This window comes from Harpia harpyja, chromosome 6, assembly GCF_026419915.1.
Source record: "Harpia harpyja isolate bHarHar1 chromosome 6, bHarHar1 primary haplotype, whole genome shotgun sequence".
Taxonomy (NCBI): domain Eukaryota; kingdom Metazoa; phylum Chordata; class Aves; order Accipitriformes; family Accipitridae; genus Harpia; species Harpia harpyja.
In genome coordinates, this window is record NC_068945.1 from 19,792,957 (window position 1) to 19,813,970 (window position 21,014).

The 21,014-nt window shown below is 37.3% G+C and overlaps 1 protein-coding gene across 1 annotated transcript in view; it reads right to left on the reverse strand.

The window, feature by feature from the left end:
- Positions 1-21,014, reverse strand: part of MTPN (myotrophin) — a 43,847-nt gene that overhangs the window by 6,170 nt on the left and 16,663 nt on the right. The window contains exons 2-3 of the mRNA XM_052789895.1: positions 11,774-11,887; positions 10,513-10,596 (exon numbers count right to left, since the gene is read on the reverse strand). Of these exons, the coding sequence (XP_052645855.1) occupies positions 10,513-10,596; positions 11,774-11,887 (198 nt within the window). The remainder of the gene's footprint in view (positions 1-10,512; positions 10,597-11,773; positions 11,888-21,014) is intronic.

A 21,014-nucleotide genomic window follows, 5' to 3' on the forward strand; every position in this document is an offset into this window, starting at 1 on the left:
AATAGCTACTAGGGTACAATTGCAGTTCAGAAAAAAAACCCATGAAGGTTGCAGATAAAGGCAGTGCAGAGCTGTCACCAAACACTGTGAAACCAGAATTAGGGGCACATAATGAAGCTGGTAGAAGACTGGCTTACACAGCAAGCAGCAAACTTCCAGAACGAGTTGCCAGATGAAGTTACAGAGGCAGATGTCAGCTTGTTCAAAAAGAACATTGATGAATTCATGGACAACAAATCTATAAACACTTCTTAAAGACACAGATGTGTGTACATCTAAAACCCTCACTACAACAACTATGAATGAGGGGAATAAGTGAACAGAAGTGGTCATACAACTCTTCCCAAATGGCATCCCTTTTGCCACTGTCAGAGGAGAAAAAAAGGGCGCTGAATTGCCTAACTCAATAGGATATTTCTTATAACACGTTTTTAGTAGACAGCAGAAATCAAATTGCATTAGATATTTGCAGAAAGCAGAACTATTTTCAAAACTGAACAAAGGGATGAGATTTGTTGCATCTTTCAAACAAACGTCATCCTCCATTAGAAGCACTCAGAATGGTTTGATTGTCCATTGTAACATGATATTGGTTTCTCCTACACTAAAAAAAAAAAATCTTTTTACATTACAAAATCATATATAAGATTCTTAAAGAAAAACATGGAACAATCTGAATTTTATACATCTTTCTGCTTTTCAAATAGGTATCCCTTAAATCCACTATTCCTCAAAAAAATAAAAGCAAACGGAAATACAGTGACTGATGTTGTTTCAGTCCAGTTCTTAGTACTCATTACTTTATGTGTTATTTTGTTTTGTAGGATGCTGGTACATAACATGAGCAAAATAAAAACCTGGTATTTTGGAAGACAATTCAGTTCCGACTTTGTCAAAAGCTACTAAAACCTCATTTCCTCCCTAATAGTACAATATCTTCCAATATTATGTTATTTAACATTATTAATAGTACTGAAAAGGCAGAAGTGAAAAAATGAACACAAGATATGACATTTCTGCTTCACTTTGTGGTCACAACATGCTGCAAACGACTTTACTGTTTAAAATTACAAAGGCTATTTTAATATGCCTCAAATTCCTAGAAAAATATTTTAAGGTTAATAAAAAGGATTAACTACTGTTAATGTAGTAGTAAGACAACAAGCCCTACCTTTGAACTTTAAGCAAGAAGTGCTCTTTAGACCAAAGCTAATTACTTTCATGTATTACAGTAAGTCAGAGCAAACCAGCATTTTCAACTGAAACCGAGATGCCGATAGAGCAGTTTTAGGTATCACTCTGCAAAGCTCCATAGGTCTACTCTTTGGGATGTCTATGATATGATATTCCACACATTTTCATAATACTAAGAATTCCCCAAACTATTTCTAGGCTATATACTGTATAAGTAAGGTTTGATAGTTTAAAAAGGAAGGATTATAAAAAACAGCAGTTTTGTAGAAATAGGCAAAATGAATTCTTCAAAACATATGTTTTAAGGATACAGTATTTTGATCTCTAGCCTGACCAAAAAAAGCATTTGTTAGAAAAAATATTTTTCAACTTTGACCTAGAGTGTTTACACTACTTCTGGTAGCCATAACACCTTAAGATTTAACTCATTCTACTTTAGTAAATTCATCCATCCCTTGTGGAGGGCAGTAAAAACCATCTTCACCCACTGTGTATTTCAGTACTTGGAGTCTTTCAATTTTTGAGAATTAATATGATATTTTATTATTATATACTGGTAATAGTAGGTTAATTAAGCTTTTTGGAGGCTGATCTAGCATACATGTAGCAGCTGTTTGTTAATCTAAACATTAAAATCTTGCGCCCAAATGGAAGGTACGATCTTTTCTAATGTACAGAAAAGTTTCAAGTATGAAACCTCACATTTTGTTTTATTCCCCACTTCAGTATGTTTTACAGTTTTATAACAAATTGGCAATTTCAGACCAACATTGGAGCTTTAATCCCCACAGGTTTGGAAGGAGTGACTATTTGAACATTTTAAACATGTCAAGAAAAACTCTGGTTTTGATCTTTAAGATTAAATTACTACATTATCAATGTTTTAGTTCATATTGGGCAGGCCTGAACCATCAGAGATGACCACAGACGTGCAATGGTGAAAACCAGTTAATGAATCCAATCTGTCAAAATCATGACAGTAATTGATTATGGCTGATCACTATGAGTAGCACAACAGCAGTGCTTGAAAACAATCATTTGTAATCTCAACTTTTTAAGTTTTCAAACTGCATCTAAGTTTCTTATAGTGCAATAAATCAAACTGAGCATCGCCGAATCCAAAGTTAAAACATCTGAACAAGGCATCAGGAAGTCCTCACTGAAATGCTAACTTCAGAAGAAAGTGTGTAACAAAGGCCCTTTTGAGAAACTACCTTTGGAAGAGTATACTATATCTACCTTTAAATTATGTTAGGAGTTTATCAGTAATCCTATATGTGAACTGTGGTTAGGAGATCAAAGTCATATAACTACTTCACACTTTGTTTAAAACAATGCAAGTTGTTTTATTTATACAAAATAACAGTATGTTGGTTATATCTGTTTTTTTAATATTGGAAGAAATCTCTGAACTTGAATACCAACACAGTTCAGAGTACCTTAATCATAAAACCGTAATTCAACAAAATGTTTTTTGCTATGCTTCATGAATAGAAAAAAAACAAACAAATAAAATATTGGGGGTTAAATCCATGCAACCATTAAAATAGGTGAACTTGGGAAAAAAACCCTAAAACCTAAAACATTGTTAACAACTTCAATACTGAACAAAGGATCTACCAAAAAGTAAAAGCAGCATTATAGAGCTGTTAGCTTTCTGAAGCTGCAAAATTACTGCTTAAACCTGATGGAGTGCTCAGCTGCAACCACTAATGAATATTAAAATCACATTTCAAATACTTCCTGTAAAACCCACCAGGAAATTCCATCAAATTATTCTTCTTCACAGTACTTAATTCACCATTTTTGATGAATGTACTTTCCAAGGTCAAACCAAATGTTACAGGATTTACCTGCCTTTCACAGAAAAATCACATTTTAAATGCTTGCAGGGATTCCAAGAAGAAACTTAGAGCTAAATCACTTGGTTTAGGGAGCTCTTAATACCCCTCCAGAGGCAGCAGTTTGAAAAGCTAAAGTAAGTGTTATAACACAAACAAGATTAAGGAAGGAGTTCTCCTGCAGTTTTCGTATCACTCCAGTTTTAATATGTAGCCAAATGCTACAGGATCACCAGATAGTTTAGAAAATGTTAACTATGTCATAATTTGGAACCATGGTTGACTCAAGACAGAATTTAATGCATTCTTAGGGGGATAGTGGGAGGGAAGAGGCAGGAAGTAAGATCTATGAAATCTAAACTTATCTGGAAGTAGTAAGTTCCAGTTCCCTGAAACTGCACAAGAGAGGTACCGGCATGGTATACTCTTTTGGTGGGCATAATATTCTAGACTTTCTTACTTCTACCAGTGAAACCCCTTCTCACTGCACATGCAACTACAGCTCCTTCTTCAAGCATCTATTTCACTTCACTTCTTGCCTCCTCAAAGTCTCATCCCACCTACAATTATAGCTGAATGTTACTTTCCACACAAAGGTCAAAACCATTGTTATTAACCCAAATGGGTATTCAGATTTTGCCCAGCCCATTTCTTCATAACGATTTTTAGTATTTTTATTTTCATTGCTAAAATGAAGCAATGAGAAGCTTTCTTTTCTTAGAAAATGCATATATTTAATTACAAATAGATTTCCCAGGCAAGGAAACTATGCATCCAAACAACATGATTTCCTGTGATCAGGTGCTTCCAAACAGAGGCCTCCCAACATAAACTTCTAGCCAAATTTAGATTTCCACAGATCTTAGACTGCACAGCTAAGGAATACAGACTTGCATGGAAACAAACAAACAAACAAAAGGAATACAGCTGTGGCAAAAGTTACACAAGGGCTAGATAACCTTTAACCTTGACTATTTTTTTTCTTAGAAAAGAAGTTTTAAGGATGCATTAATCTTTCAGATATGACAATATCATAGGTAACTGCTGTCAAATGACAATAGCTGGTGTTTCTTTAGCTTATCAAAACTAATAAAAATCTAACCAGGCTTTCAAAATGATGATGACAAATAGGCTTGTAAAAATATTTTCCCCATAGTTCTTCAAGAATAAACATGAAGTATGGCGAGAGAGAGACAGAGAGCACTTGTGCCTTTGCAACTAATAGTATAAGGCAACTGTGGGTATATGGGACACCACAGGGCTGGTTAAAGGGACTCCAGCTTCATCCTTCCCATCTATTCCATGTGTCATTCTCAAATTTCACCCGAAATTCATCTGTCCCCTACAAAAACAGTGCCACAGAGACAGCTGAGCAAGCATTTAGTACATGGCAACAAGCAAACAGCATCTGCCATTTACAAAGGAACAACACAGAGACAAGGTGAGCAGCAGAACAGAGAAACTGGGTTCTATTGTACATCTCCAAAAAGTGTAATCAAACCTGGGAGACTACCCTCGAACAGGTAGGTCACACTGCAAAAGCACTGAAAAAATTCCCAAGGCAGCAGCTGAAGTGAAACTGAAGGTACCTCAGCTCTGTCTCTTGATTTGGCACCAGTGTTTCTCCAATTCCATAAACTAACACAAGGAACTACATCCACAACAAAACTTTAACTTAGAAGCCTCAATTGGCAGGAAACTAACTACAGAAATTAACTTCCAACAGGGACAAATGAACAAGGTAAATGCCAGTCCTATTGCAAGGAAGCAGTAGGAATATGCAAGTAGGAGTACTAAAAGACCAAACAGAATCACCTGTTCTGCAGGCAACTAACCTTTGCATTGGCTTAGCTGTAACATGGGACTGCAGCCTAATGTTGGTAGACAGCATGCTCATCTCATACACTGAAGGCACAGTATGGCAAGAAAGACTGCATACAAGCACTCCTTAACTCTCACATGATTAAAACCGCTGCAGAACACCACAAATTAAAATCCTGAAAACAACTCAAGTATCTGGCTAGGCAGATTTAAACGTGACTGCACTTTGGCTGTATGTTAGAAAGCATCCAATGGCAATGCCTGCTTAATTAGGTCACCCCCCCATCTCCACAGACCCTTATCAATCCTGACAAGGCTACTGATGATGTTGGGTTTTGTAAAGTCTTCCTAGGTTTCTCACCCATTTCCAAATGCTGCCATACAAAATCCATTTTAGGGGACTGGTGATAGCGTAGAGACTCCTTATACCATTGTATGTTTTGTTTTGTCAAACTACAGCCTTAAAAACTGCTTTAACACTAGAATATTTCAAATTGCCCATGGAAGGAGCCATTTATAGATCACATAGCACACTCTTCCGCTTTGTTTCTTCAGAAAGCAGCATATTAAATTATATCACCCTACTACAATTATGAATGCCCAAAACAAAGTTAAGCAAGTTAAGAGTTAAGGTTGCTAGTAAGATCTTCTGGATTTTCAGAAAGGAGCTTATTTATATAATTTTACATACTTTCAAGCCTCTGAGAGCCACGAGATTTAGATATAGGGTATGCAAGCCAACACAACTCTCCCAGCCACGGTAATTTTATTCAGAAGCTGACCAAACCTAGCCACAGGTAATGCTTCCTTAACAGTGGTGATACTATGACTTGACAAACAATGTACAGTTCTATTCCAGTGACTTGAACACCAGCGTGATGGAAAGTTGAATATATTAAGGAATGGCAGACACTGAAGTTGGCTGATGAAAGGCCTTTAAGAACAAGCCAGTCAGTCATCTACTACAACAGTGGCATTCTTAAAAATGACTTCAAGATAACCTCTTGGGGTCCCTTCCAGACTTTTTAAAAATTATTTAACCTGCATGTTAGATGTAGTCCAACCTGATTTATCTACAATTTTCCTCAACATATTCCTACAAATACTGTAGAATAAAGTTCTGCTGCTGAGACAGAGGACTAGTCCAAGGTATCACCCTGCTGTGGTTCTGTCAAACCAGACCGGTGCTTCAGGGAGCTCTTGAGAATTTGAAACATCTCTCCCTCCACTGCCTTCACACAAAACTTCACATGTGGGCAGTTCTCAGAGGAAGTTTCCTTCCTCAGAAGCTGTGATACCATTTGATTCTGACACATTGCTAACCCCAGTGAAAAAGAACTGGTTAGCTGGTTCAGGCTGTAACAAGAATGGCTGGGAACACCACTTGAAAGTTAGAATTGGCTTTGTACTGCTTCTGAGAAGACATCAAAAGGACAAAGAGCTAGTAGTTTAGGTCTAAGAGCAACATCTTTAGTTTTGTTCTTCCTGTAGTCACTCCAAATATAGTTTAACAGTTAAGTTTTCCGTAAGGAAGGAAAATAGTGTCACCTGTGTGTCCAATAAATGCATATAATTAGCATGACAGTTCTTGCTTTAATATAAGAAAAATGTGAATGGGCCCATCATATTTATAATTAATAACTGAGCTTCTGAGGAGAAAAGGAGCATCTTATTGCCAGACCATTGAAAGAGCTATTTTTTAGCTTGTCTTTACAGTGTCCATTCTGAACTCTTCTGCTGAAAAGGGTGATGGGGAACAGAATTAGAACTATTTTAAAGTCATCCTAGCACCGTATGCTAACCTTGGAAAATTTCCTCCAACTTACCAGTAAAAGGGCAATGTATATGAAGGACAAAGTTTGACACATCACATCCAGTGCCTCAGCCAGATTTCAATGGATTATTAAAAGCTTTGTAGCCCAGATATCATAACTACGTGCCTAAAAAATTCTAAGCCTCAACTCTCTCTTTTTATAACCTTAAATATTCCAGCACATTTCAAATGCAGATCTGTGTAAAGCCATCACAGGCACTGGAGCACATCCAAAGAAGGGCAATGAAGCTGGTGAAGGGTCTAGAGCACAAGTACTATGAGGAGCAGCTGAGGGAACTGCGATTGTTTGGTCTGGAGAAAAGGAGGCTCAGGGGAGACCTTATCGCTCTCCATTAACTACCTGAAAGAAGGTTGTAGCAAGGTGGGTGTCAGTCTTTCCCAAGGTAATAAGTGATAGGACAAGAGGAAAAGGCCTCAAGTTGTGCCAGGGGAGGTTTAGATTGGATATTAAGAAAAATTTCTTCACTGAAAGGGTTGTCAAGCACTGGAACAGGCTGTCCAGGGAAGTGGTTGAGTCACCATCCCCAGAGGTGTTTAAAAGATGTGTAGACGTGGCACTTAGGGACATGGTTTAGTGGTGGACTTGGCATCATTAGGTTTACGGTTGGACTCAATGATCTTAAGGGTCTTTTCCAATCTAAATGATTCTATGACTCTATCAGTTCAGCTGTATATGGGCTGCCAGTGATTCCCAGATAAACCACCAGGCTTCACTATTCCAAAAAGTCATTTCTGTTTTAGACACAGCATCCTCACAGCATTCAAGTTCCATGTGTGATAAGCATTAGCTAAGAACCCCAAAACACTCCTTGCTGAGGAATAAGAGTAACAACTGTGCTTTATCATAGGAAAGCCTTGTTGAAAGTTAGTTGAAATTCCATAAAACAAATTGCTGCTTTTTAAGGGACAACAGTTGGTGTAATGGCTTTAACTATTAGTATTCTCTACAGAGAATTCTATTAGTCATGTGACATGTACATCAAAAACTTTTGTAAAGACTGAACTAAGAGCCAGCGTAGTTCCCCCAGTACTTTTCAAGTTAAGTTCTTATGAGTGTAAACCATTTCTAATGTGAACTTAGAAGAAGCTTGGCTGTGTTTCACTGTGCAACTGCATGATCACCAATATCAACATCAGAAAGCACAAGTTTGCAGCAGCCCAGGCTACTTTAGCTTAAGATCGAGTGGGGACTCTAATCATTCTAGTCAGTTTAAGAGCTTAAAATCTCGATTCAGTGTCTCTTCTATTTATATGTATTTATTATCCTCTGAAAGTGAATTATGCTGAAATACTGTTAATGCTTTTACTGCTTTCAGTGGAAGATTGTTTAAAGAATGCTCTGCAGTCACATTACATGAATGAATAACCGGCTTACTTCCAGCTGAATGATTCTTCTACAGTAACAAAGTTTACAAAAATCCTAGAGGTCACCTTGACTAAGCTAACCTTTTCCATATTTGGTACTTTTATTAAGGTTTTTTTTTTTGCATTTTATGTTTGATTAATGTCTGACACATTTGTTTGAATACCCCTCCTCTCAATAGCTGAACAGTCTCACATGGAAGATTTACAAACATCCCCACAATTCATATACTGTAGAAGACAGTACAGAATGTTAGCTTAAAACAATTCAACTTCCAAATCAACAACTGCATCCAACATAGAATCACTTATATTAAATCTATATGAGCAGGTGAGGAGTAAAAATCTTTTATTCATTATGTAATTTTAACTTGATCAAACTGCCAACGTTTTTATATTTCTGGTATGCAAACAGACTAAAGAGATATGCGTCACTGTTCATCAGTTCTCAAAACTTGTGAAAGTACAAAAAAAATTCATTATTTTTGTTTTCCTTTTTAAAAATATGTTAAGGAGGTTATTGACTTCTAGTCCAACAGCTTAAGGGATGTTCTATGACAGAGGCCACATATTCAAGAGATCAACTAACAGGGTAAATGACAGCAGCTGAAAGGAGGTACATGTAAAATAATGAAGCTTCTTATAAGTAAGTAGAAGTGTAGTATTTACAAAAGCAACAAAGAACAGCTTTGAAGAAAAATCTTAAATATATCGGTCCATCATTTGCATCTACAGTTCCACTATTTACATACACTAACATCAGACATTCAATATTTGTCCTGCAATTGGAGTAACAATAAAATACACCCCACTCCGAAAGTAACTGGGAAGAACATTAAACAGTCAAAGTTAAACAGTCAGTAATTTTTAGAACTTTCAATAAGGGTTGAACTACCTGATCTCCCAGGTATCTGCTATCAAAGAACATATGAAATCAGACTATGTTACAAACAAGTTGTGACCACAGATGTTCAAACAAGGGTCATAAGATAACTACATTAAGAGAAAGAACAACCTCTTAATATAAGATCTGCCTCAGAGTGAGCCGATGAGCAAAGTTCCAGTTCATAAATATTTCATCAGCTAGCCCATATGAATGGAAGCAAGCAGATGTGGTACAACATTTAGCTCTGCATGAAGAAATCTGAAAATAATACAAGCCTTCCCAAACTATCTAGTTGCAGTAACATTTTTCTAACCTCATCTCCTAGTCCAAGTTCACTTTCTTATAACATTCTGCACATCTTGTAAGATTGCCTCATCTTTATGACTGCTGAACTTAACCAATGCCATTCAAATTGTACCAAGTATAGAGATCAATACATTCTCACAAGCTGTGTGAAAAATAGCTGGTTCAGGAAGGACCTTAATGCCCTCGCTGACAGACGTACAATGAATGCACAACCCTTACTAGTTGCCAGACAATTCATGTTTGAACTCAAGTTTTGAGGCATCTTATTTATTATTTGAGCAACTTATTTAGAATGCAAAACACTTCAAAACAGAAGTGAAAAGAAATACAACATGGGATAAAGGATACCTTTTTTTGTAACGTGTATATAAAGATCCTAAATGAAGGATCAGTCCTCACAACAAATTTAAGGAAGTTGGATGTACCATTTGAATCCTAAATTAACAGTCACAGCATTTCTTCACAGAAAGGCATAACTAACATTAGATAGGATCAGAGAAGTGAAATTCATGCAGCATTAAGGCAGTTAAGGAGAACTTTACCTCAGAGTGGCATATGAAAATATTACGTAGTATGAAATCCTTTGGCCAAATGATTTAAGTGGGTTCATATACTGAAAATGTACTGTTAACCTCCTCTTTTCAAAGTAAGGAAGGTATAACAAGAGGGAGTACATATGAATGGAGACAAAACATTGCTTGAATTAACTACTGCTTTGCAAAGTGGATCACCTTTGTAATATGAATGAAAGGGAGAACAGAAACAGATTAAGCTTATTCTCCCCAGGACAAAATTTACAAGCTCTACAACAGAGAAAGCTTATCTTCCTACTTTTACTTGCCCTCAGTCTGCCAACCCAGATGGGTTTTCAGTCATCTGGCAAAAGCAGAGGGAAACCACACCTCTGAGCAACTTCACAGTGGAGATTCCATCACATGAAACACTTAAGCAGCTGCCAAAGCTAAGTCCCACTCCTCCCCATGTGCTGAAGGAATGCATTTTTTTTTTTCTTGCCTGATTTGCTGTTAACTGCTCTCTAGCTGGATACTCTCTTAGTGGTCACTATTACTCTTGCTACACTGCAGAAGTCCTGAACTTTCTCCTTCAACTATCTTCTCTGTAATCAGAGTACCCTCTCTGGTTTAGCAACATAAACAGCATTTGTTTGATGTTCTGAACTTATCTCAAGCATCATAATCCTATTGAAAAAAAAATATCATAGTGATATACTTTGCTAATGGATAGCTTGTTCTAAACATTTGTCTCACCTTTGACAGAAGCAATTTCACACAGGAAACATGGCCCTCATAGACTGCTGATAGGAGTGGTGTGATATTATGTTTGTCTGGAGCCTGTAAATTGAGACACAGTTATTTGAAGCAGAATTTCACACAACATTAAAAGGTTTCACTTAACATTTTAATTTCGTTTTGTCAACAGTAGAGTGAAGGTAAGGATTTAAGAATATTATCCAGAAATGCATCTCCTCAGAATTTTTTACTCTCCTTTGCAAAAATGAAATTAATTGCTTAAAAAACAACCAAGTTACAGCAAAGTATTTCTCCATAAGACTTCTAGGTATCCCTAAGTTTGTCTGTTTTTTCAGGCCAATGACAGAAATTGCAGGGTTTCAGCTGACAAATTTTGCCCCATTTAAAAACACTACTCTTAATTCTCGCATTTCTCAGCCAGCCTGACTTAAGAAACCAGTTTTGGCTGAAACATTGTTTGGGCTGTCTTCTCTCTAAACTATATTCCTGGAAAGAATAAGAAATGGAGCAACTGAAATGTTCTTATTTTTGCCTCCATATTTTCCTCCTCTCTAGTTAGGAGAGCTCCTGAGGAAGAGACTATCTTTCCAGACACCAAGGAAAAAATCCAAGCCATTTTGTTAAGGACGAAAACGAAGATGTCTTATACATTAACTTTCCGACAAGTATTCTAAAGCACAGTGTTTGGGGTGTATGGTTAAAGTATTTAGAAGCTTCACTTCATGGAGGACTACACTATTTTGAAGTGCCAAGCTAGCCCTGCCAAGTCTTTTCAGGACAAAGAGACATGCATGTCAAGCTACAGCAAAATGACTAAGCTTGTACAAGTAAGAATGTCTCCAAAAAACAGAAGCACACTAATTTAAACAGAGTTGATCCTGACCTGGCCAAGGATGCATTGCACTGTCTTCTGAAGTCCCTTCCAACAAATGTAATATCTACTTCATGCAAACTTTATTTAGATGTGATTACAGGATTTATTTTTCTAATCATGGTCAAATTAAATTTAAACTTCTTATAGCTACAAACAACTTTTCTAGCGTGTTCAAAAATAATAAAAACATTTAATAAACGTAATTTTAAGCTTCTAACCTCTAAGAGACGGTCTCTCAAATATTTTTAAATGCACAGAATTATTTAGTTTGATCTAAGTCTTTCAGTAACCATTTAGGCACTTATACCAATCCCTTATGTGGGGGGGGGGGGGGGGGAAGGGTGGGGAAGACCCTAATATCTATTTGTAAATTGATGTACATACATTAATATCAGCTCCTTTCAATAGCAGAAATTCCAGAATCTCAAGCTGTCCACAGTCTGCTGCATAGTGAAGAGGCTTCCTCCCACCTTCAAGTGTCCGGTTGACATCTTCACCCTTCAATGTAAACATAATCTTATAAGCAAAATTTTAGAGCTAACATACCAAGAAGAGCTTGAAAAATATCCAACATCTTCAATTATGCTGAAGAATGTTCCATCCAAATATTTAAGTCATTGCCCAAGAAACACAAAAATTAAGTTGCTCAATTTCCTTTCCCTCATCTATGCATTTAAGACTGTAAGACAACCTTGGTCCCTCCTTCCACACTGCATCTCAAGTGTAGTGAGTACTCAAGTGCACTTGGTAACTCATATGATTAAAAAAAAAAAAAAATTAAAAAGTCATAAGAGCTTGTAAAAAATGCTCACATTCCCTCATTTGGCTTCTCCTTCCCCCCAGCTGAGAACCTAGTTATCTGGCTAAGTTACTTTATCTGCTTCTACACATTTTGAAGTTTTGTACACTGAGAAACCAGATGCATAGAAATAAGTCAGCATCATAACAGCTAGCAAGTGAGTACAGACCATCGATAATTTAAAACCCAATTATGAAACTGTCCATTCTGTTTTATAAATAGCACCTGCCGATTCTACATGACACAAAAAAGTCTGAAGACAGTCAACCAAATCAGGACACAAGAAGTTGTATTCTAATGTCACTCGTACTAGTGGATTGAGACATCTCTTAAGGCGTAAACAAAATTTAATTTAGTGAGTGCCTAATCAGCTTTGTTTCTTCACCTTGGGTTGTGCAACTAAGGATAAACTGATTTGCTGCACTTCAGTAATGACGAGAAGTTACTGGAAATCAAATACTGACATGCTATGCGGTAAGTGACTTCTTGTTTGTATGTGCAAGTAGTGTTAGTATTTTAGGGACTGGCTAAATTTAGCATCATACCTCCAAAGCCCTGCGTCTCCACAGAAAAACAAAAGAATTTCAGCCGCAGCACCAATTCGTACTTCTCTACAGAGCCCCTGCAGTTCCCTCACTCCTGCCCCAAATCTCTCGAATGTTCACAGAATAGAGGGCTTGACATATATCTTCCAGACATTACTTCCCTTTTTAGAATGGAAGAGAAGATTGTCAGAAGGAAATCTTATTCTACCTTTGATGTTCTATATTATCAGCATTTTATACTACTGGCCAAATAACAAGACCACCTCAGAATTCTCCTCTCCGATCAATAGGACATTCAATTCTCCCCATAATATACCCTGCTGAAAGTCAAAGCAACACAATACTGTTTAACTTCAGGTGTTTAACTATAACACTGTACATTCTGTGGCCTCAGAGGTCAGCACCTGGTTCCCACAATATTGAAGGTTCTGGTTGCAAAGTAGCATGAAGTAGCAGCAAGTAACACAACGAAAAAAACTGCAACTGATGTTACTGATCCTGAAATAGGGCTATGGCTTCTGAAGCATGCTGGATATCAGGAAAAAAGATAGCTTTACTTTTATCTATGATTTTCAGAACAGCAACAAATTGTACTTCTAAGCAAAGTCCACCACAGCTTTAGCTATATGGACTATCAACACTGTACAATAGTTTATAACATAAAATTCCAATGTGACTAACTGAAGGTCTAACTCTGTTTACCAGCAAAGTTGTTGCAGATAGTCTTGTGATGTAACTTCTCTTTTGCTGAATTTCAGTACAAAACCTTGGTGGGGCTATGTTAACAGCTGTGTTTCAACCAAAAAAAAAATCATCCAGATCACAGTACACTAACAGCACACAAATAGACACATTGGCCTGAAAAGCATACATGGAAGCAGCATATACATAGCTTATCTAGAAAGTTAAGATGCACCCATATTCTTATTTGCACCTTTCCACTTGCCATCAATTTTAAAACAACTGTCATTTAAATAACACATGATGTTTGCAGATACATTAAGGATTGGGATGCATAAGTTTAGGAAGACAAACATGTAAAAGCCACACAATCACTACCCCAAAACAGGCTCTAAAAACTCCTGTAACGTCCGATGCATGACATGGTAAGTAAAGGGGTAAAGGAGGAGGACAAGCAAGGTAACTCCTGGGACAGCACACAGTAAAGCTACAAAGTTCACATTCAAAAAGAAATTTAGAATGATCATGTCTTAAGATTAGGACAGAGCAGCAAAGCTCTCCCTTCCTTAAGCTTATAAAAATATGATTTGGCTCATTGGTTTACACTATAGGATTTTTTTTTTTTTTTTCCTTTTTAAAGAGTGTACCACAGATCCCTCTGTTCTCTCCTAAGCTGGCTATGGAATAAATTCTTGCTGGACAATGAACTTTTGAAAGGAAAAAAACAACACCCGAACACCAAGTTTTCTAAGTTTCCCTTAAAGATGACGAAAGCTCGTTTATACAGGAATACCTAGAAAAAGCCTGCAAAGATGTCCAAACACAGATTACATGGATTTGAATACCAGCACTGAGAAAACGTATCAGCAGCAAAGTCAAACATCAGAATGTTTTAGTCTGAATTAACAGAACCAAGATATCCTATAAGTGACAAAAATTTAAAAAAAGCAAGTACTCCTAGATTCTGCAATAAAGCCAAATATCCAGTTGTTTCATGGGTGTGAAAAGCCACTGTAAACTAGACCACTGAATGTTATAAAACTTCATTTGGCCTTTCCTACTCACAGTCCAAGACATATAGAAGTAGGAAAGGAAGACAAATCAATCTATTTCACATACAGGGATCAAACCCTGGCACAAGCACCTGCTTTAAATGCAGTCTTTAACACATGTACATCAGAAATCTTGCAGGACTCTTCAGAGACAATTTCTCCCTGGCCTTTAGATCTCCTATTTATACTGCCTGGGGCACCTACCCATAGGATGATCAGTGGTCTTCAAAGTGGGGTGCAAAAACCCAGAGAGGTGTGCAAGACAATCCATTGGGGTGTGAGGAGAAAATTTTTTTTGTACTGTTAATGAAGTGTAAAAATAGTGTTTATTTCATCTTTATCTCATCTTTAATTTCCATTTTGGGGTATGTTTTATAATGTGCATAATACAGTAGTACATGTATATAATTTATAAATAAATATACAGATACTGGTGGTGCATGCTCAAATTTATTTTTTTTACTGGTGGGTGCACGATCAAAGAGGTTTGGAGACCACTGGTCTAGAGCTCTATCTGTATCCATGGAAACAATAAATGTATTCTTTTTCAGAGGGAGTTTCAAGCTGGAAGACTAAACAGTTTCAGTGGAAATTTTATAGGTCAACTAAAAAACCCCTAAACCTCCCCCCCCCCCAATTATTCAGATTAAAGACCAGTTGTTATAAAACTCAAAAAAATATCCTTATAGTTAGACTTTTGCAAAGAGAAAGTGCCTTTAGACATGCAAATATCGACTTTATATCTTTAATTGAAATTCTATTAAAAATTTCAATCTTTATCTACACCAGCTGCCATTTATGAGCTTAAATAAGTCTCCAAGATACAAGTTTCATATAAAATCACCTATAAAATGGGAAAGTCAGAAAACTGCTTGAACCCTCATGATCCAAATTGGTAGTACACTGGTGCCAAAGACAGTAGTTACCACAGCTGCAACAATAAACCTTTTACTTGGCTAGACAGAGATGTGAAACACATCTAACATCCTAGATAAAATTGTCAAAGATCAACTAAACAAGCTGCTCTTCTCCTTTAAGCTTAGGATGTCCGGTCTTGTGAGTGTTGATTTTTGTCTTCACTGGATGAGCACTCCAAGTTGGATTCTCTTGCTCTTCCACTTGAAGTATTCTGTTCAGCTAAGCTAGGGAGAGATGTTGATGCGTGTCAGCAGTTTTATAGACTGCCCAGCCATGACAGACAACATTTTGTATAGGAAACACATTTTCTCTATATGGAGACATCTAAAAAGTGATTGACTAAGCACTAGAGAATTCAAGGATTCACATTAGCAAAGAAATTATATATTTGTAACTATAGCAACAAGCTCCAAATGCCAATTCACATCTTCATATGATAAAAGAAAATCTAAGCATAAGGTCAAGATTTGAGCCCCCTCTCATAATACAGCAGCTCAGGTGAAGGTTTGGCTAATTATGCCAACAGAATGAGACAAAGTGGTCTCTCCAGGCCTGTGACAGGCTGAGGCAGGAACAGCACAGGAAGTAAAGATTCAAAGAAAGGAGTTCTCTCTATGTAAAGTTTTCTGAAATTACTGTGGTTTTGAATTATATTTGCCAAAGACATCATACTGAATGTTATGAACTTGGGTATCAGCAATCTTATCAGGTGACAATTCTCAGTACTGACCTCTGAGACAGCAAAGTAACCAGTATTTTGGTAGGCTGAAACTAAAACTGTACTAAATAGCTGCTAAAGGTTTTCTTTAAAAAAAGACCATACTCTGCACAAGCATATGGTTCAAAACTGCCAAAGAGCAGCAAGATTTTTTTCTTTATACCCGCAGGAACAAAATCTTATGTTTATTAGACAAAAAGTGACAGAACAATTCTCCCAGGAAGTTTTATGGGACTTTTGCCATCTTCTAGAGTCTAACAGAGCAGCAACAAGGTTAAGAGTTATGAGAGTGCTGCGGTGGTGCAGACCCCCTGGTCCACATTGCGATGCCAGGACCAGCCAACATTGTGTTCTTATTTTGGCTACAAATGCAGCGAGTTGGGACAATCTGGTCCTTTCTTGTCCTGGTTACGGTACAGTAAGTTAGGACGATTAGGCACTCCCCAACCATACCTGAAACTCCTGCTGCCTGGATCGTGGCCTGCCCTGGAAGGTGCCAGAATTACCTGACAAGAATTGTGGCCAGAATGGAAATATACTGACCAAAGTCTATCATCTTAGGATCGCTATTTATAGGATCGCAAGGACCCTTTGAGCTCTCCAGGATCACAGCAGGCTGTGACCCAGTATCTGGGATGCCTCTCAGGGCAGAGTTCGCAAGGATTTCCAAGATTGTCTGCTGACAGATGCCTATGAAGAAGAAGGGGTCAAAGATCATCTGCTGACAAATGCTGACAAAGGACAGTAGTGAGTGACTCATTACAATTAGATTTCATGAAGTTTCAAATATCTTTTGGTACCAATAATTTACTACAATTGGCAGATAGAAATCTTGATCATGGGTTAACCTCAATATCTGTGTGTGTGTGTGTGTGTGTGTGTGTGTGAGATTTGATTTAGGAAGCTTCGCAGTGTTGATTATAGTAAATTTTATTAAATCACTTTGATAATTGGTTGATGATTAAGTATTGTTAAAAATCATATGTCCTAATCTTGTGATTTACCATAATAGTGCTAATAAATCTTAAATGGCTGCTACCTTGAAGTTGTGTAGGATCCATAATCACTCATTCCCCGACAACTTGGTGTAGTAACTCAACAGGAGGTTTTCCTTACCCTTTATATTAATTCCATTAGACATAAACCATCGACCAAGTCTGGGACTAAGTCTGGATTCAGCTGCACCTAGACTCCTTCCTGAGAAGGAGTTCAGAAAGCAAGGAGGTCCACTCTGAATCTCATAACTCAACAGGAGGGTTTCCGTTGCCTTTTCGTCTCTGGTCTCTGTGTAAGTAATTCTAAATCAATTCTAACTCCATTTTCCTTTGTACGTTTCTTCCATGCAGTGATTAATAGAGTGAACCTTGCCATCGAACCTTGTTAAGTCACACTTTTACAACATCATATTAAAATCACTTTTGCTAATACCTTTGACAGTGATTAAGTGATCTAAATCATTCATTCATGACAGGTACTTTGAAGCAGACATAATTAAGCCAGAATCAAAGAATCATATCAACTTCAAAATAAAATATACCTTCAAAGGCCACACCTATCCTGTAAGAAGATTATTTATTATCACTTTCTAGACTAGACCTACAGATTCGCTAACAATTGTGCAAATGTTTATGCAAAACCTCAGAAGAAAATTTGCCCTTGCAAAAGGAAAGACATGATCACCTCTTTAATGACCTTCCAGGACACATTGAGTTTACTAAGTTAGACATTTACAGCTAAGTCTGGCATAAGCCGTATCAGTAATATTTTTCGTTGCAGATCAAAGACCTAGGGCGCCAGCTATGCAATAACATTAAAAACCAGTACAACACATGAAACATCAGGACCAGCAGTTAGCAGGTGTCTGCTTTAATGCCCTCTATTAAAATCTGATTACAGGTAAAGAAAAGCCTCTCTATGAATCTCCAATTACTAGACAGCATGAAAGAAGATTTTTATAACACACTAATCTTATGTCCTACTTAGAAAAGTCACATACATGGATAATAGCAGAATATTCAATTAGAAGGACTAAGTTCAGCTTCAGTTGAAAGCTGGCTATCAACTTTTCACTGAAGGACAGGAAAATAAAACCTTCAGGCTCAGTTCTAAATACTTTCAAAACTCTGCATTTTACAGAACTAATAGTAGGGTTCATTATAGTGTCCTCTGAATGCAACTATCACCCACTTTCCATAACAGAGTAATTCAATCCATAAAAAAGATCTGTTCTAACTAATTTCTTAAGTGAGTACTGTCAAAATTAGTTACTCTTGAACTTAATTCTTCCACCACCCTCTATCTCATACATTTTCCTTGCTCTACATTTTCTTGCCAATATACCTACACAAAAACCTAGGTTGTATCTCATGTCCTTTTCCAGTTTAACTCCAGTCAAGCTTTGGCTTTTTTAGTTACATCCCTGCACATCCTGGGAAAGTGCCTACATTCTTCTTGGGTACCCACCTCAAATTGCACTTTTCATGGTCGCCCTCTTCATACCTGAGCTCAGAGAGGAGTTCCCTGACAGCCAAGCTGCCCTCCTGTCACACCTGCTGGATATCCCAGAGTAATCTGGAAGGATCTGCACCTTAGCAGCTGCCTTGAATAAGTTCTGCCAAATTTAATTCCTTATTCTTTTGCAGCCCTAATTAAGAGAATGAATCAGATTTCACCGACTTCTGTCCCTAGTGCACATTATGACATCAGCTGATTGAAAATGTTGAATGAACAAGTTTAGTCATAAATTACAAGCTCTAAAGCTCACTATTTTCCAGGCAGATTATTTAACCACACCAAACTGACACTGTCCTTGAACAGCCCTCGCCTTTTCTGTAGGCTCTATCACACAGATTGTATTCCCTTGGTCTAACTGTACCTGCTAACTTCCTCCTTTCCCAGTTCCTGCCAGTTTCAAAGGCATCAACACTTAAAGCCAAATAAGCTAAACTAAACTCATCTTGTGCCACTCTAGCATCCCTACAGCATATTCCATGTGCTTCAATCACAGGCTTACTTTGCAGTGGCACACCAACTGAAACAGAATCTGAGCTGGCTATTCACTTGGGTACTGTAGTTTGCCAGCAGTGTTGCTCTAGAACATTACTGCCATGCTATTAATGTCACAGCTCACCCATCAGTTTAGCACCAATTTTCTCCTGTGTAGCAGTTACAGTATCACTACTGCTAGCCACAGTTTGATCCTTCCCACCCCTGCATCAGAATTAGTGGCTGAACGATGAATCCAATAAGGGAACTAGTCAGTCTGAGAATTAACTTGATCATTTTCTTCTTTCCAGCTGAATCTGTTCCTTCATCTGATTCACCACTTGGCACCTGAACACACCAGAAATAAGTAGCTGGGACTTACATTGTGACCTCATTAAATCCTATTGCATAGGTTAACTGTATTAGTAGAGCAGTAACTGTAATATGGTGGCATTAAAATGCTCTTTCAGATTTAGAAACAACTCCATATCCCCATCTGTACTTATCCTGCCATGCAGAAATAACTTCATCTCCCCATTTCATGCGCTCCCTTCATTCTGGTTTTAATGAAGGAAAGCAGATTCCATGCAGTCAGATATCCTTAGAGCACAGGGAAGCATCCTACAGGAGCTACACTACTGGGTAATTCCTGTCTCCATTATTGTGAAAAAAGATGAACTCACTGTACAGTCTGTTGCATTACTTCCATCTCTTCGCATACAAAGGATGGCCATTCTTATAGAGTATTAGATAACTGACACTTTAAATATAGCAATAACTTTATTGTTGTTGTCTGAGTGGGAAAGAGGAACAGTGAAAAATCCTCTTTCTATAAAGAAAAGTTTAAGTCCTATGGATGAGATATTTGGAATATCTTACTGCATATTGAGAATACTACTTCTGAACATTTCATATTTTACTATCTTCCCCTCAGGCCTTTGTTCACACTGGTTGTATTTGTTTTTAAAAATTCAACAAAGAGATTAAGTGAGATAGTTCATCAGACATATTTCCAACCAATCTTATTGTACAGGTCTATAGCAAAAGATGTTAAGGATTCAACTCGTGGAACGCAGAAATGTCTCAGGTTTTGAGCATTTATATTCCTCAGGCATAGGAACAATAAGCAAATACGTGCGGATGAAAGAGGAAAGTAAAATCCAGGTATTGTACGTTTTTGTTTGTCACGTCACAGTGCATGGCTTCATATCAGAAGGGTCACACGTGTAGCATTCCTTTATGCAACGTTAGCAACATTCTTCACTTTAAAGTGCATAGTATAACAACAAAAATCATCCTCCTAGGATTTTATGCCAAAAGAAACATTGGAAAACAAACAGATGAAATTCAGTGCAGCATCTGCTTTCTATGTTCGTCTTCATGACAACTCTTTTAAAAAAAAGAAATTCCTAGTAGATAGCTAGGTAAGCTTTGACACACCCAATAGCAATGACAGAGGCATAACTGAAATGTAAAAATCTTTCTTACATTGTGATATTCTGAATCCAGAGATTCCCCCTCTGATTGAAAATACCAGTCAGGTGTCCCAATTTAATTTTAACTTTGTAAAATGAAACTGGCAGAAGTAAACTGTAATTCATGCTGTTGGATACAATCTGAAGACTTATTTTGCCATAACAGAAACTATATTGGTATCCACTGAATGAAATCTTTCCTTCCAATCTAACCATTTTTTTTTTTTTTTTTTTTTTACACCTAACTAATGGCCTGAAAGAGTAAGTTTTAAGGGTTTAAGTGGAACATAGATAACTTCAGCTTTGAAATCACTTAAGAGCAATGTATTCCTTCTCCCTTCTGAAGGGAGAGCAAGCTTGGACAAACCACAGCTTGAGAAAAATTATTAGCTATAAACAAAAACTGGGTTTAGCAGACAATCTTGCACTTCCACAATGGGGATGTGGGAGGT